This window comes from Malus domestica, chromosome 08 (assembly GCF_042453785.1).
Source record: "Malus domestica chromosome 08, GDT2T_hap1".
Taxonomy (NCBI): Eukaryota; Viridiplantae; Streptophyta; class Magnoliopsida; order Rosales; family Rosaceae; genus Malus; species Malus domestica.
Window position 1 is genome coordinate 13,487,307 of NC_091668.1, and position 17,021 is coordinate 13,504,327.

The 17,021-nt window shown below is 37.9% G+C and overlaps 2 protein-coding genes across 5 annotated transcripts in view; both read right to left on the reverse strand.

The window, feature by feature from the left end:
• The window catches only part of LOC103428840 (uncharacterized), a 61,324-nt gene extending 53,798 nt beyond the window's left edge, over nt 1-7,526 (reverse strand). Inside the window, exons 1-4 of one of the 4 annotated variants that reach the window (XM_070826465.1) lie at nt 7,240-7,526; nt 6,380-6,801; nt 5,504-6,244; nt 4,601-4,809 (exon numbers count right to left, since the gene is read on the reverse strand). In XM_070826465.1, coding sequence (XP_070682566.1) covers nt 4,741-4,809; nt 5,504-6,244; nt 6,380-6,778 — 1,209 coding nt within the window. In that variant the 5' untranslated portion in view covers nt 6,779-6,801; nt 7,240-7,526 and the 3' untranslated portion in view covers nt 4,601-4,740. Of the gene's footprint in view, nt 1-4,600; nt 4,810-5,257; nt 6,245-6,379; nt 6,802-7,239 lie in introns of those variants that run through there. The other 3 variants (XM_070826463.1, XM_070826464.1, XM_070826466.1) reach the window with 3 other exon arrangements.
• A 3,550-nt stretch (nt 7,527-11,076) lies between these two features.
• LOC139198044 (tRNA (cytosine(38)-C(5))-methyltransferase 2-like) lies at nt 11,077-16,976 on the reverse strand. The gene is made up of 5 exons (XM_070826288.1): nt 16,886-16,976; nt 16,749-16,808; nt 11,675-11,737; nt 11,465-11,587; nt 11,077-11,358 (listed from the first exon to the last, which is right to left on the reverse strand). The coding sequence occupies exons 1-5, from the start codon at nt 16,958-16,960 to the stop codon at nt 11,077-11,079; spliced, it is 603 nt and encodes a 200-aa protein (XP_070682389.1). The 5' UTR covers nt 16,961-16,976.
• Nucleotides 16,977-17,021: the final 45 nt, after the last annotated feature.

Genomic DNA, 17,021 nt, shown 5'->3' on the forward strand with positions numbered 1-17,021 from the left:
GTAATCAAAGGGAGGGAATTGCTTGTTTGCTTGAAGATGGTTGGTTCGATCTGAGCTTGGGACTAGGGTTTGCATTTGGTTTTTGGAGTGTTCTTGCCACGTTGTTGTTGAACATGCCGTGGAGCACTGGGTTTTCACGGTTCCAAAATAACATTGTAAGCAAGCTCTATGCCATAATTCAAGAGAAAACTATAAGCATTCGAACTTGAGTGCAAAGGAAAAGTGCATTGGTTTAACCAACTTGGCTACGCCAATGTTTGAAAAGCTATATGGTATTATTGTTGAATCTTCTTAACTATTTCTGCATGTATAAGTTGTACCAATAATTATGTTTGTGTATGCGAACAGAGTAATTTTCTTGCTAATTTCAAACAAATACACAATCACAATGACAGTATTCCAAACAAACAATTGCATAACAGGAATCTAATTACAGACTACTCATCAACTTAGCATGCTTCTTTTTCAAATGAGATAACTACAAATTGCTTTAATCACTCACACAACTCCTAATTCAATTGGAAAAATCATATTTCACAACAATTCACACGTGCCTAATTGAGCGTTAAATATCGCAAACAATAAGCAACCTTCCAAGACCATACCTCCTCCTTGCTGAATTCCGAGAAGCTCTTGGCGGAATGAAGTTTAGTTCTTTCCTTCACTTCTCTCTACTTGCGTGAATCACCTCTTGTAAATATGACAATTTCAATACCATCAAAAGCTTAGGTTCATAGCATCAGAATAATTATTTTAAATTGAACATGCCATATGATCGTAATGTCATGCCACTATCAAAACAGAAATATCAGTGCCTTCAGATTACTATAATCGAAGTACATAAACTAATAAGGAAATAAATGCACGCCAAATAGGGGTTTTATATTGGGAGCCATGTAAGGTTGTCACACAAATGCACCAGGTACCGACAGTTAAGGAGTCTCGAATAAACAGATGGATATGGATCATATAAACATTCCAGAGTTGAGTAAGATAAAACAAAGATAATATGGCATCACAACAGGCTTCATATTCCATGCGATATGCAGAACAAAATAACCAATCTTCCACATACTTAATGATACCATCTCATTCAACCAATAATTAATGATAGAACAGAAAGATGGTGCATGATGCATTAGCTAGCAATACATGCAAGTGTGGGGTAAGAATATGGTGACCCTTGTTCCCGGATCAGAAACTTGGTTTTTCATCTCGAAAAAAAAATCTAGAGTCAGACACAGAAGTCCTTATGATAAAACCAAAACCATACGGAGACAAGTGTTCATCCTTGTCATCACCATCAAACTAACAAACGTAATTGGGTCCTGTTTGGATCAAAACTTGAACTTTGGGCTCAGGAAAGGGGCTGGCCCAAAGGGATGCCTAAAGGAAGAGTCGGCCTAAGCCCAGCCAAAGCACTGAAAGCAAAAAAAGGGCTTTTCTGACTTGGTGCAGCTCATGAAGACCACTTGCTCACCTACCCAAAAGCCAAGTGGTATAGACTGACCAGCTATACAGCCCATAAAGTACTTTATAATGGCAGAACAAGTAATATAGCTGATGAGTCACTGCCTCTCAAGTTGCATTCGGGTAGGGCTGCTACTATAAGAGGTCAAGCTGAGTTGTCTATAAAACAAGAAAGAGAAATCAGGACTAAGGACACTCAAACAAACAAACAAATGCAAGCACAAACTCTGCTCAAAGCCAGATTTGCCTTCAGAACGAAGCTGTAGTCAGCCTAAGCCTTCATCCCTCTCGGGACAAGCCTTCACTCAAACCCTTGTAATAGCTCTGCTACCCTGTTCAACCTTGCTGTAGTATTGATTTCTCTTTGTAAAACTCCTCTCCTTACCTCTCCCTAAAAGCTCTCAGACCCTTGATAAGCCACAAAGATAGGAACCTGCAAGACGACCAGGCTTGCCCGACAAGGTTAAACCTTGCCCGACCTTCTTTGTTTTTGTCTTTTCATTCATTAGCCTAGCAATATGTTGTATACTTCCAGTTGTATTCAAGTTATTTCTAGTAAGATGACTATTAAAAGAATCTCTTAGTACTTGGATCCGATTTGAATATATCTTCATTGTTCAAACCAGATCTAAGTTCTAAGCCCTCGGGCATGTAAATTTGATCAGTTGAAAGTCCTTGGCCTCAAGGCATAAAAAAGAACCTTATGTGGACTTAACTCATCCACGATAGCCCTTGATAAACAAGAAGTTCGAAGTTACTTGGTGCGCAAGTAATCGACCTACCCCTTAGTTTTATTTCTATTATATTATGATTATCATAGAACGCTTAACCATGGAATGGATTCTGATAGGAAGCCTTAAGGCCTACACCTAAGGCCCCACAAAGGCACCTATTTGGATTCATTCCATTCCGCGGTCTGGAACGTTTGAGTATAAGAACGAATTCTGATGGGAAGCCTCAAGGCCTACACCTAAGGCCCCACAAAGGCACCTATTTGGGTTCGTTATATCTCTCAGATTCGGGTAATCAGAAGTATAATAGTTGTAAGGCTCCTGCAATCAATCGAACGAATATTATATGTTCGAGCACTGGTTTAGTTATTGATGGGAAGCCTCAAGGCCTACACCTAAGGCCCCACAAAGGCACCTGTTATAACGAACACGGTTTCTTGGGCATATATATATATATATATATATATATATATATATATATATACAACTAAAATGCGACATCCATTTTACATCTGCCATGCTAAAGATGGCAGTGGCACGCCTGAGTACTTAGAAGTTAATCTTGATTGTGAGCCTCAAGGCCTACACCTAAGGCCCCACAAAGGCACCTCTCAAAGTTAACGCTGTCCTTCTCTTCCAGCCTTGCCCGATAAGCCGTGCCCGACGAGTCTTGCCCGATAAGCCGTGCCCGACGAGCCTTGCCCGACAAAGCCCGACAGTGAAGCAGAAGCCTGACAGCAGCCCTCAACTGGCGCCAACCTCCCGGGGAGCTGTGCGCTCGTCCGCCAGGAAACGTCCCCGACGGAAATTCCTGACGCGAACAGGTCCCAAGAGACTAGATCCTGGATATGTACAAATCCTCTCTGGTTTACTCTCACTAAATACCGCACATGAGAGCTACACAGCACAAGCCTTCCCCAAAGGAGAAAAGGGGTACAAATACTCAATTCTTTATATGACAAAGTACATAGCTTCCCAAGTACAAGTTTTATATACTTACATGTGCACACGGAGCCGCCTTAGGCTCAGAGGGGGCGGATGCCCCCACTCATTTTTGTGTGTGAAAAAAAAAAGTACTCTTTCAGTTGTTTGTGGCATTAGTATTAACTCTTTCATGCGCTATTTTTATTGTTGAAAGAGCATTTTCGGCAATAAAATTTATGAAGATCGATAGTGAAATTGTATGAGAGACTAATGGAAAAATGATAACATGGTTATTTTTGTAGAGAGAGATGTTTGATGGTATTGGTAATGAGGTTGTTATGCAACGCTTTCAAAACATAAAAACACATCGATGGATATTGTGATATGTTGTATGAAAAATTTTATGGACTAATATATATGTGTTTTGTTTAGTATATTCTTGAACTTTTTAATTTGTGATTTTGTTGTTTAAAGATGCCCCATCCATGCAGATCTCTGACTTCATCCTTGCATGTGCACATAGGAAACTAAAATAAGCACAACAAATTGGAGCAATATATCCTTGTTTCTTCCAATGGAAAAAAAGGGTAACGAGATTATGAAAAACAGTTGACAAGACACGGTGCAGATTTCCCAAGACTAAATATTCACTTCTACAAAGGTACATAATTCCAAAGTACAAATTCCCCAAGTTTGAATCAGTAAAGCTTGAACAATCAAGATAAGCAGGAGAAATCGTAACAATTATTCTCTGATTCTTACAATGTACGAGAGACAATAAAGCTATTGAACATCATAAAGATCAAAAGTTATCTAAGATTGAAGTTTGTTCCTGGAGAGAGTAAGAATAAAAATGTGTCAACAATTTTCTAAAACCAGAACTTGGTGAACAAGTTTTGCAAGATGAAGTTGGATTTAGACTCGTTTGAAATTATTTTTATAAAAAATGTTTACACTCAGAAGCGCTTCCGTTAGAAACATTATCAGTAACAAATTAAATTTTTTATAAAAATTCAAGTATTCTTGTAATCATAAAAAATGAAAAATAGTTTGTATCCAACACCAATAATATTTGAGATAAATGTACTTCTTTTTCTTTCTTTTTTTTTGGGGGGAATAAAGGTTATTATTCATAAGGCTTAGGCATGCTTTTTTTATATCAATTCAGAAGTGTTGATGTGATGATAAACCAAACATTAAAGAGTCTTTAATAGTTTTTTTTTTTTTTTTAACTCTAGACGCAATAGTCATACACAGAATAATTTTCATCAAATAAAAGGCACAGCATTGTTTATTTTCTGCTAAAATACACATCAAGCTGAATATGAAATAGTTGCATACCGTTGCCTAAGGCTTATGTGCTGTGGAAACTGAAAATCTTCCGGGAGAGAATGCAAATTAGCAACCTAATAAATGAAGGTCCATAAAAGATCAAGATAAGGAAAACTAATGAAAAGGGCTTGAAAACTTTGAGTTTTAATGATAAAGACAAAATAAAGAGTAAAGTGAATAGTACCAGGATTGACTTTTTAGTATAAAAATGTGGTTTTTCGTTAAAGTGAACAGTACCAGGTGCTTTTCGTTAAAGCTCCCTAAAAGATATGTAGAAACGAAATTAGCAGCTTGGGGTAAAGTATCTAAGGTGTTGCTCCTTCAATGAAGATGCTTTATCCTTATTCTTTGGCTGCATGCATGTCACAATTTTGTAAATGTCAAGCAGCGCATAAGTCATTGAAATTGTTTCTTACTTAATCCTTATGACCAGGAACTGAACTGTGAACTATGAGAACTTGAGCCCAATAATTGGGTCCCAAGAGACTAGATCCTGGATATGTATAGATCCTCTCTGGTTTAATACTCAATAAATACTGCACATAAGAGCTACAAAGCACAAGCCTTCTGAAAGGGAAAAAGGGTACTAATATTTACTTCTTAATACGATAAAGTGCATAGCTTTCCAAGTACAAATCTTACATACTTACATCATTGGACATTGGAAACTTTAGGGAAAAAAAAATGACATTGGAAACTAAAACAAGCACAACAAAATGTAGCAATATATCCTTATTTCTTACAATGGAGAAAAACCGATAACGAGATTATTAAAAACAGATGACATGAGACAGTACAGATTTCCCAAGTTTAAATTTTCACTTCTACAAAATCAGGTACATAATTTCCAAAGTACAAATTTCCCAAGTTTAAATCAGTACAGATTGTTTACTAAAAAAAAAAATCAGTACAGATTGAACAATCAAGATAAGCATGAGAAATCGTAACAATTATTCTTTGATTCTTACAAAGAAAGCTACTGAACATCCTAAAGATAAAAGTTATCTAAGATTGAAGTTTGTTCCTGGAGAAAGTAAGTTCCTTACTTCCATCAAATGTTCATCATTTGAAATGTGAAGTGAAATACGGAGATTTGTCAACAACGCTTCTTGTTCCCAGCTTAAGGACCCAGAAGCATGCATTGCCACCAGAATACTGCGATAAGCATTCAATTCTAACCTATGTATTCCTGCTGCTACATCCTCTTTCAGAGGACGGGAAAAGTTTTCTTGCAGATCTTCACGGCAACAAAAAGTCTCTGCATCACTAGAAAGGGTATCTGCATCTTGACTAGTACCTGATAAATGACCGGACAACTTATTTGAACTGCTACTAATAACACTGCAACTACCAACAGAGCATGCATCATTATTACTATCATTAAATTCTGAGCTTCTTTCAACAAAACAAGAAATAACACCATTTAGCTTCTCCCTCTCCTTTTCAAAACATCCAGTTGTACAACAATTCATAAAGGAAGCATGCATGTATTTTTCACCCAGATTTTCTCGCGGGTAAGCAACAGCATCTACCTTTTTGAGCGAGTAAGATGGGGACCCAGCAAAAACACTTTGACGCTCACACCCCTTCTCAATTGCCCTCACCTTTCGAGAATATCCCTCAATAGAAGAGCTATCTGGAGAAGCTCTCTTCAACGATCCAGATGAAACACTATGGGAATCCTGACAACTGATGTTGTACATAGGAGGTAAACAACCATTTCCATTGGGTAACTTTATTTTTGCATTCATTTGTGGGACTTGCGAGCTCATCTGATTGTCGGGACCCTGTCAAAAGGAACCATAAGGAATATTAGTAAGCAAATAAAATAAAAGAAAGGCCTGAAACTGTTATCAATATGTTAAACAAGTTAGAGAATGATAAAAATACATAAAACAACAATGAGCCAGATAGAAGTTTACCTTTCCGATCACAACCCATCTGTCATTATTCCATAATTGGCGAGCCCGGATCCTATACTTGTGGACTCTTAACTCCTCAGAAGATCCAAGTAGCCTAGCCAAGTAATAATTTTCATCCAAGACCTTCAACACCGTGGCCATTTTCCAGAAACCATCATCAAACAACTCGGCAACATCACCAACTGCCCAACTCTCCACTCTTCGGACAGGCGGAGGGCAAGGCCTGATATCCTTCCTTGAGACTCTCTGCATATCTGCATGACTGTCCTTGCCAGACCAATCATAGCTAACACTATATGTGTGCCCATTACCAGAAACAATCACAGCACAGCGCCATGCTCCTGTAGGCGCCTCCTTTTGGCTAAGTACCTCCACTTTGCTCCTCTTCTTGAATCTCATAATGACTACCAATATGTCAAAACCTGTAACAACCAAGAAATTAAATCGTCCAATCAGAAAGGAAGCATAAGAGTTTCGTAAAAGCAATAACTAGATGAAAACACAATGATAAATCAGCAGCAGATACACATTTGTTAAACTTAGAAAGGGGACACCTTTTCCAGATTGAAGTGAAACAGTTTACAAATTCAAAGTATGTTGACTAAGCTAATAAAACAAAACAAAAAATAAGCAAAATATACTCAACCCAAAGCCCCAATATATCAAACTGTACCAAGCTAATGAAAAGCCCCAAATTTGAATACAGTATCAGACTCGGAGTTTTTGGGCAAGCAATTAACACCAAAATGTTTCACAAAACAATCCAAACGTATTCAATTTAACATAAAAGTAAACGAACAAAGCATTGAAAGCGTATATTCCAAACCCTAGAAATCAAAATTAGAACAGATTTGACTCACCTTGCTTGAGATTTTTCGAAATTCGATCAATACGCGAACAATATTGCTCTGGATGCTTTGTGTACCGGCTTCAATTAGGGATTTCCAGTCTGTAGGGGTTGAGAATTGCGAGCTTGGAATTGGGAGGAAAATTAGAAAGTTAGGGTTTGCACTTTCATGTTTGTGTGAGAATATGAAGAAAATGAAATTGTTTACGAATTTTATATTTTGGTTCTTTTATTTATTTACTCTTTTTTTTTTTTTTTTTTCGTTTGAAGTTTTGCCCCCGGCCAGAAGGGAGCTTACCGTTGGGTTAATTTACACCTAATTTATATATAAGGTTCTTTTATGCTTAAAGATGTTTATTAATTAATAAAACTCTTATTTCTTAAAAATATTAATAAAAGGAAATGAATTTAATTAAATATAAAGAAGACAGAACCACCTTTTATATATATAACTGAGCTTTCTTAGAATTACATAATAGTTTCCAAATTGCATTTTCAAATATTAGCATATCCTAGATAACAGCCCCTATGCATTCAAAATTAAGAAAAGAATTAGGGGCCTCAACTATTGTATCAAGCTTTAGAAATAGACCAAGTAGTTCTTTCATTCACAAATAGATTAAAGAGAACCAAATTTTATACTCAAGTCTAAATGAAAAATAGCAATTTGTAATATTTGATTCATTTAGCAAAAAAATGAAGTAAATAATGCTAAAGGGAGAAGTAAGTAAACCTTACGTTTTATTCATCTTGTTGCATATGCCATGATGTTAGAACATCTTTATATACAACATTCCTTGTATAAAACTCCAGATTGTCCTGCAATGACACCATTTCTTATAAGGACTGTATGGAAACTCCTCTTGACAAAGCTACATAAAGATGGTCATGGCTGAACACATGATTAGGGAGATAGACACCCACATATGAAATTGTTTGGCCTTGAGATTTGTTTACGGTCAGCGCAAAGCTTAATCTTATAGAAATTGTCGACGTATAAAAGAGAACGAAAACTTTACATTTTCCGAAGGCTTCAAAGGAATGCGTGGCAGGAAGACTCTTGTACCCTTAAAATGTCCAGTTAATATTTCAACATCAATGCAATTTGGAAAGAATCGCCTACATATCAACCTTGTTCCATTGCATAACCCAGTTTTTGGATCAATATTTCTAAGGAGCATGATTGGTGCACCCAACTTCAACCTCAACTTATGAGTAGGTAAGCCACCTGGAATTATAGAATTCAAAAACTCTTGTTGGTATAAGTTTTGAGGGTCATCGTCAACTCTATCAAAGGAGTAATAAATATGTTGTTCCCTAGGAAATGAGTTTAACACCACTTCATTTAACTTGTCAACGTCATCATTCCTTGGGGTGATGATAGTCCTATCAACCATATAAGAAATGTTGAAAGCATTCTCCTCTAATCTTGGAAATACAAAACCAATAAGCTCACTAATTGATTCATCGCCATGCCAAGGAATAATCAATGAATCCGGGATTCTAATCATATCATCTTCTACAAATGACTCATTTCCATCACCAACACAGAGTAGGAATTCTGCAAAATCAGGGTCTTGTTGAGCTCTCATATTATGTTTCAACCGGATAACTTGAATCTCGTTCCATAATGAGGACTTTACAATGCATGCATCTATTGTTTGCGCTTTTGGTTCCATGAGGCACAATGGGAAGAACTTGACGAAAATCTCTTCCAAAAATCATCACTTTGCCACCAAATTGTGTTTCCATGCCTGTTATATCTCGTAAGGTTATATCTAAAGCCTCAAATGCTTTCCTATGAGTCAGCTTCATCCCATATAAGAACAATTGCAAGCCTTAGAAGTTCCCCCAAATCTGATTGCTTGCTTATAGAGCAAGTGTTGGTGGACAATAAGTCGATAGGAATCTTAAATTGTGAATGTAATGTTCTTCCTCCGGGTAAAATAGTAGCTACAATACCAGATGTGGCTGTTGCAATAGTTATGAGGCCATCACTCCTTAACGAAGCAAGAATTGCACGATAAAGGTAAGTCTTTCCAGTACCGCGCGGGGCCATCTACAAAGAAAGCTGCTGATTGATTACATGTAACAACTCTCATGATTGTGTCGAATGCGGTGTGTTGATCAGTGTTTAATGTCTGAATTGATTGCAGGTCTTCTGGGGGAAATGAATCGCGAGCTCATCTTGTATATTTGTTGTTGCTGAGCTATTTATGGACATATCAATTTATGAAAGATCATAATCACGAATTCTTTTACCATGTTGTTGTAACAATGCATTCAGATCCCGCAACAAAAGATTGATGATAACCCTATTATTTGAGCTGCTAGATGTTGGGTGCAATTCCTCCCATAAATTACGCACTCCAATAGGTTCACAATACACTAATATTGTGACAAATAACCTACGCAAAGCTTATGGCATGTGAGTTGTTGCAGCTTCTAGGAGGCATTAGTGAAGTGTGAAGGCGACGGGGAGAACCGCCTAGCACCACTACCTAACACCGCCAAGGCCACCTAGGAGCGCCCAGGCAGGCTAACAACTCCCCAATTTTGTCCACCGTTTGGCACCCAATCGGGATCGGGACGACACCTCACCACTCAGTGTCGATTTTTACAACACACAAGTAATAACTATACAATTCCCCAAAACTATTGGATCTGGAGGCAAAAACAATTCTGGCTTCAAGGCCCTCAAAGATCTTCGTTTTCATCATGTTGGTGTGACCGAGTTCTTATTGTCCAACTGTCCAACATTTTTAAAGTAAAAACAAAAATGTGTCCAACAATTTTCTAAAATGAGGACTTGGTGCCACTTCGTACTACGGTCTACTATTTCTCCTCACTTGTAAGTAAGAGGTCTTAGGGTCGATTCTCGCCAAAAGCGATTGAACCACATTATTATGACTCGCCCATTATGAGGCTTAGCCCAACTCTCTCACCCCCATAATGTAGATAATATCGCTTGTTAAAAAAAAAAAAAAAAAAAAAAAAGAACTTCGTGAACAAGTTTGGCATGATGAATTGTCTTTGGGCACAATTGGAATTGTTTTTATAGAAAGTATTTACGCTCACAAGCACTACTGTTAAGAATATTATCATAAACAAATTGATTTTTTATTAAAAATTCAAGTGTTCTTGTAATCAGAAAAAATGAAAAATATTTCAAATCCAATACACCAAAAATATTTGAAATAAAAGGTTTTTTTTTTTGGAAAAATAAAGGTTATTATTCATAAAAATAGAGGTTAGGCATGCTTTTTTTTTTTACATCAATTCAAGAGTGCTGGTGTGATAATGAAAAGTTTTGGAGTAATAAACAAACATTAAAGAGCCTATAATAGTTTTTTTTTCAACTCTAGACGCAACAGTAGCTCACGCGCACTTAAGTTACTTTCTACCGTTGATGCGTCATAAAAATTAACGGCATTCACCGATACATTTGTGCGCATCTATCCTAGTAGTTACAGTTTTTCCTTGTCAAAATTAACTTAAAACGACAACTAAGACGGAGAAATAGTCAAACTAGAGCTATTGAGACAATTGAAAAGGAAAATTAGAAGTCCAAGATGGAACAATGACAACATCATTACCCATCCAAGCCAGCACATTTGCTGCATATTTAGTTTCATAAAACGCTTAACTTTCTTATTTCTCTATATTTATCTTCTATATGTCATCTACATTTCTTCCGCATCCCTTCCATCATCCTTCTTTCGCACTTCTTCATTGCTAAACGGACCCTAGGGTTGCCAACATTTTGCAGTAGAGATTATTTTCCAAAACAGTTTCTTGGGTCCGGCTACAATGGTATATACCACTTAATGACATGAACTTTATACAAAATCTAACTATTGCAAACATCTTTCTCCAATATTCCTTCAGTGTTTGTAGAACCAGTAATGGTGTCCCCAAAATTGGACTCCGACTGGTCACTGCAATTCTCGAATTCAAGAAAGCTTTCTATAGGCTCACAAGATTCAAGTAACCTATCCCGGCTCTCTTGTGGTTCATCAAGTTCAGAGAACACTGTCTCATCATCATTTGCATCCCCAAATAATGGCCCTAGGGAGCAAAGAAGCTGATTATCGAAAACCTGATTGTAAAAGGTTGAACGTTTCCTCTTTGCCTGCAAGATAAATGAATTTATGTGTTAAAACTTTTGGAAAGAATAAGAGCAAGAGGTTTCCAAGAGTTTCTGAATGACCTAGAAAACCAGTGAGACAGGAGGCTACCAAGCAAAAATAGCATGGCCTGGAATAGGGTACACCAAACTGTAAGGGACTCAATATGAACTCCTGCAGAACAAAATTTGTTCTTCCCAATATGTCTATCATTTTTGTACGAGTATCAGATGTCTGCAGCCAGGAGATAAAACAAAGGAATTGGAACAAAAACAAATCAATATTTTACCTACAATTAAGATAAAACTTCCAAGAATTGACCTCAAATCTGACAACATTGTCCACAAATAACACCATCGGAGGTCGAGATGTATGTGGTATCAACTCAAGAATTATTGAAGTTTTTAGTTTCAACTATTTGTGTATTTCATCATGGGAAACAAAGTACAAGGGAGAAGCTCTTATAGAGAGTTCGAGAGTGGCTTAAGGGCCAATGGACAAAGCCTGGTATCAGGCCACATAAAGAACCAAAGAATAAACTAGCTAACCCTAATTACAAGTTTCAAGAAGAGCTAATCCTAGTTACAAGTTACAATGAAACACAAGACCAACAATTAAGGAGCAAATTAAGGAACAAATGGAAAAGTCGCGGCTGCAACTCACACATGTGATTGTGAGTTGAAGAAGCAACTTGAGCCTAGTGATTGTGAGTTAAAGAAGCAACTTGAGCCTATACATCACATCCAGTACATCACTTCCAATACTCCCCCTTAAGCTGGATCAAGAGGGTTAATTGATCCAAGCTTGCACAATAACCATTGAAACTGTGTAGAGTCTAGAGCTTTCGTGAAGAGATCAGCAAATTGATCATGGCTTCGAGTGTACACAGTGTTGATGACGTTGGATTGAACTTGTGTACGAATGTAATGACAATCAACTTCAATGTGTTTCGTCCTTTCATGAAATACAGGATTAAAAGCAATATGCATGGCGGCCTGGTTGTCGCAAAACAACGACATGGGTTCCTTGCTGGTGAAGCCAAGATCAAATAGAAGACTCTTCAACCATATGAGTTCACAAGCTATTGCTGCCATGGCCCTATATTCAGCTTCAGCACTGGATCTTACAACCACGGTTTGTTTCTTACTCTTCCATGTGACAAGATTACCTCCAACAAAAGTACAAAAACCCATGGTGGACTTCTGATCAATGGCATTACCAGCCCAATCAGCATTAGTGTAGGCCATGATGTGATTTGACCTATTTTTCTTCATGAGTATACCTCTACCAACCGAACCTTTGAGATATCTAAGTATTCTCTTGACAATCTCCTAATGAACTGATGTAGGAGAGTGCATAAACTGGCTGACAAGGCTCACTGAGTAAGCAATGTCAGGCCGAGTAATCGTGAAGTAAATAAGTTTTCCAACCATTCGTTGATAAACACCAAGATTGGAGAGAGGCTCACCTTTGGCATCCAACTGAAGTTTGCTAACAAGGGGAGTGCAAGCAGGTTTACACTCAAGCATGTGTGCTTCATCAAGGAGATAAACTACATACTTCATTTGATTTAAGAATAACCCCTTGGAAGAAGTGGCCATCTCAATGCCAAAGAAGTATTTCAAGACTCCTAAGTCTTTAATGGCAAATTGTTGATGTAGTGAGCACTTAAGGGCATTGATTTCATTCACATTGTCCCCTGTAATTATAAGATCATCAACATATATAAACATAACAAGCTTGCCTAGGACACCACTGCGAACAAATAAGGAGGAGTCAGCATGACTTCTTTTGAACCCTGCAACTTCAAGAATTGAGCTCAGTTTGGAATACCAAGCTCAAGGAGATTGTTTGAGTCCATATATAGCCTTATGAAGCTTGCAAACTTTGTTAGGTTCACTTTCTCATGGGTGTCCAGGAGGTAGCTTCATGTACACCTCTTCTTCAAGATCACTATGGAGAAAAGCATTTTTTTACATCCATTTGAAACAAGGGCCACTCGTGATTGACTGCCACTGATAGAAACACCCTCATTGTGTTCATTTTGGCAACCGGGGCAAAAGTCTCCTTGTAATTAATACCATAGGTTTGTGTGAAACCACGGGCTACCAATCGAGCCTTGTGTCTCTCAATGGTACCATTGGAATTGAATTTTGTCTTGTATATCCATCTACTCCCTACAGCCTTCTTGCCTTTGGGAAGATCAACCACACTACAAGTTTGATTTTCATCCAATGCTTTGAGCTCTTCATGCATGGCTTTTTGCCACACAAGTGTACACACGGCTTCTTGAAAACTTCTTGGCTCAAGATTGTTTGACAATTGGTTAAGAAATAATGCATAAGAGGCTGATAGTTTTTGGTAAGTAATAGCTTCAGTGATAGGGTACCTTACAGAGTACATAACGTACTCTTGTAACCTTAACGGGGGATGTCGATCTCGAGCAAGGTTCCTTCTTGGTGCTACTACAGATTGTGGAGTTGCAGCTTGTGATGCTGGAGCACTAGGTGCTTCCTCACTGACCACCTCATCAATGTAGGGATTAATGATAGAGTTCGGGGTGTTTGTATGAATTTCTCTAGGAGTAGGCAGTGATTTCATCAAACCGAATATCTCTAGAGACAACAAGCTTCCCAGTGTGTGAGTTATAACATTTGTATCCTTTTTGAAAACTAGAGTACCCCATAAACGCACATTTGACAGCTCTAGGTTCTAGTTTATCACGATGAGTAGCTTGGATATGAACATAACAAGTACATACAAAGATTTTGAGATGAGTCAAATCCACGATTCTTCCTTTCATGACTTCAAACAGTGACTTGGCATTCAACACACGAGTTGGAAGTCTGTTAATGATGTAGGTTGTAGTGAGAAGTGTTTGGGACCAGAATCTCTTGGGAACTTGCATATGAAACATAAGAGATCTTGTTTTCTCCAACAAATCCCTATTCTTTCTCTTGGCTACACCGTTTTGTTGTGGTGTACCAACACAACTAGTTTAATGCAAGATACCATGATTGCTCAAGTAATTGGACATGTTATTGGATGTATAGTCGATGCCATTATCTGTCCTTAAGGTATATAATTTAGAGGAGAATTGATTGGTTATTAGTTTGTGAAAGTCTTTGAAAGCTTCAAAAAAATCACTTTTAAACTTTAAGAGATACAACCATGTAACCCTAGAATAATCATTAATAAAAGTGACATAATACTTGTACCCATTGAATGACTCGACATGAGAAGGTCCTCAAATATCTGAGTGAACAACTTCAAAAAGCTTACTGGTTATAGACTGAGAGGATACAAAAGGCAGCCTAGTAGATTTTGACATTTGACAGGTCTCACACTCATGTGTGTTTTTACAAAAATTTGGAAATAACTTAGACATCATTGGTTCTGAGGGATGAGCGAGACGTTGGTGCCAAAGCTGGTACTCCTGGGCATGACTTAGGTTGGCAATGGGATCCTTAACAAGATTGAACTTCTTTGAGAGGTAGTATAGGCCATTTAAGAAAAACCATTCACCAATCTTCTCCTGAGTGACTCGATCCTGAAACACAATGTTATAAGGAGAAAATATGGCAAGGCAGTCCAAAGTGTGCGTGATTTTTCCTATGGACAAAAGATAGAATGGAAATGAAGGTACATAAAGTGCAGTGGACTCTACATCATTACCCATCAACCTAATTTTTCCTTTTCCTAGAACAAGTTCCCCTTTACCATTTGCTATAGATACATGAGTAGGATTAGTTAATTGTTGAAACTCATGTAGACTAGATGTTTTATTTGTTATATGGTCAGTGGCACCTGAGTCTACAATCCAAAAATCATGTGTGAGATGTGCATTGAGAGCAGTGGAGAGTGCACTGATAATACCCGGGATATTGTCGTGTGTTGTGGTATCTGATCCTGCCAAGAAGCCAACAAATTTTCCAAGCATGGCAGTGGGGTTTTTATTGATCATCTTTTCATTCTAAGTGGTCATGTTCTTTCTTTAGAGAAAGGCAGCAAATTCATTAATCAAGGAAATCGGATTTGAAGTGAAGTTTGCCATCTCATCAGCTGAACAACTAGTTGCACGAAGGGCTTTTGGAGCAAACATTTTCCCATCTATGATCATTTTCCCTTCCTTGTCAAACTTAGGTTTTAACTCAGGGTGTAAGATCCAACATTTTTCCCATAGGTGCCCCTTAGTGTTGTAATATGTGCAATTCCAGTCAGCCTTCTTCCCATTAAAAAATCTTTCACAAGAGATTTTGTGGTTGCTAGTGAAAACCCTAGCCTCAGAGCTAGACTTGGGCTCAATATGCATTACCTTTCTTCGAGTTTCTTCCCTTTGAACTGCATGACACACGTTGATGAATGATGGTAACTCTGGAGTCATTAGCAAATGACTACGAAGATCTTCATACTCAACTCCCAAGCTTGCCAACAGTTGAAACACTTTATCTTCATTAGCCCTCTTAAATAGCACAGCGGATTCGGTTGTGTATGGACGGTATAAATCAAGCTCATTCCACATAGATTTCATGCTTCCAAGATGCTGAACGAAGGATTTGTCACCTTGCTTTAGGCTAGAAAGGCTCTTCTTCAGTTCAAATACACGGGCAAAATTGTTTTGACTGCCATACATTTCCTTGACAGATTCCCATAGTATGTGTGAAGATCCTGAGTAGTTGAAGAGCTCCGACAACTTGGGCTCCATCGAGTTAAGAATTCAAGACATTACGAGCTGATCATTTGAGTGTCATGCATCAAAAGAGAGTGAAATGGATTTTGGAGGCTTGATGGTTCCATTTATGTACCCTAGCTTCGATCTTCCTCATAGGGCAAGAGAGCCGGCTCGTGACCAAGGCAAATAATTGAACTCGTTCAACAATACTAAGCATAGTCATTGGTTTGGATTGATCTCACCGTGTATCATGTTGGTTGGTGTTAAGGTTGAGGAACTTGTAGCCTCAGAACCGAATGGATTGTCTTCTGCTATCACAACGATGAATAGAAGAAGAAATGAACTGAAAGAAAAACAACAGAGACAGGACCCTATGGTTCCTACTCTGATACCATATTGAAGTTTTTAGTTTCAACTATTTGTGTATATCATCATGGGAAACAAAGTACAAGGGAGAAACTCTTATAGAGAGCTCGAGAGTGGCTTAAGGGCCAATGGACAAAGCCTGGTATCAGGCCACATAAAGAACCAAAGAATAAACTATCTAACCCTAATTACAAGTTTCAAGAAGAGCTAATCCTAGTTACAAGTTACAATGAAACACAAGACCAGCAATTAAAGAGCAAATTAAGGAACAAATGGGAAAGTGGTGGCTGCAACTCACACATGTGATTGTGAGTTGAAAAAGCAACTTGAGCCTATACATCACGTTCAGTACATCACTTCCAATAAGAATGTTGAGAAATGAAAATGCCCGAGCATTGCCGGATTGCTTCTGGAGACCTATCCATAAGTAACTAGTGAAAATCTGTTTAAGCCGTTGCCATACATCTGTAAAGATGAAAATGATAAAAACTAACGTTGTCGAGTGTAAGGTTGGCAAGGAGAAGAAAGAAGCCATGCATCCGCCCCATAACAGTCAAGATCAGCCGCATTAATGCTCTGAATATTACCCTGTGCAAACAAGAATATTCAAATTTCATTGCAAGATGAGCT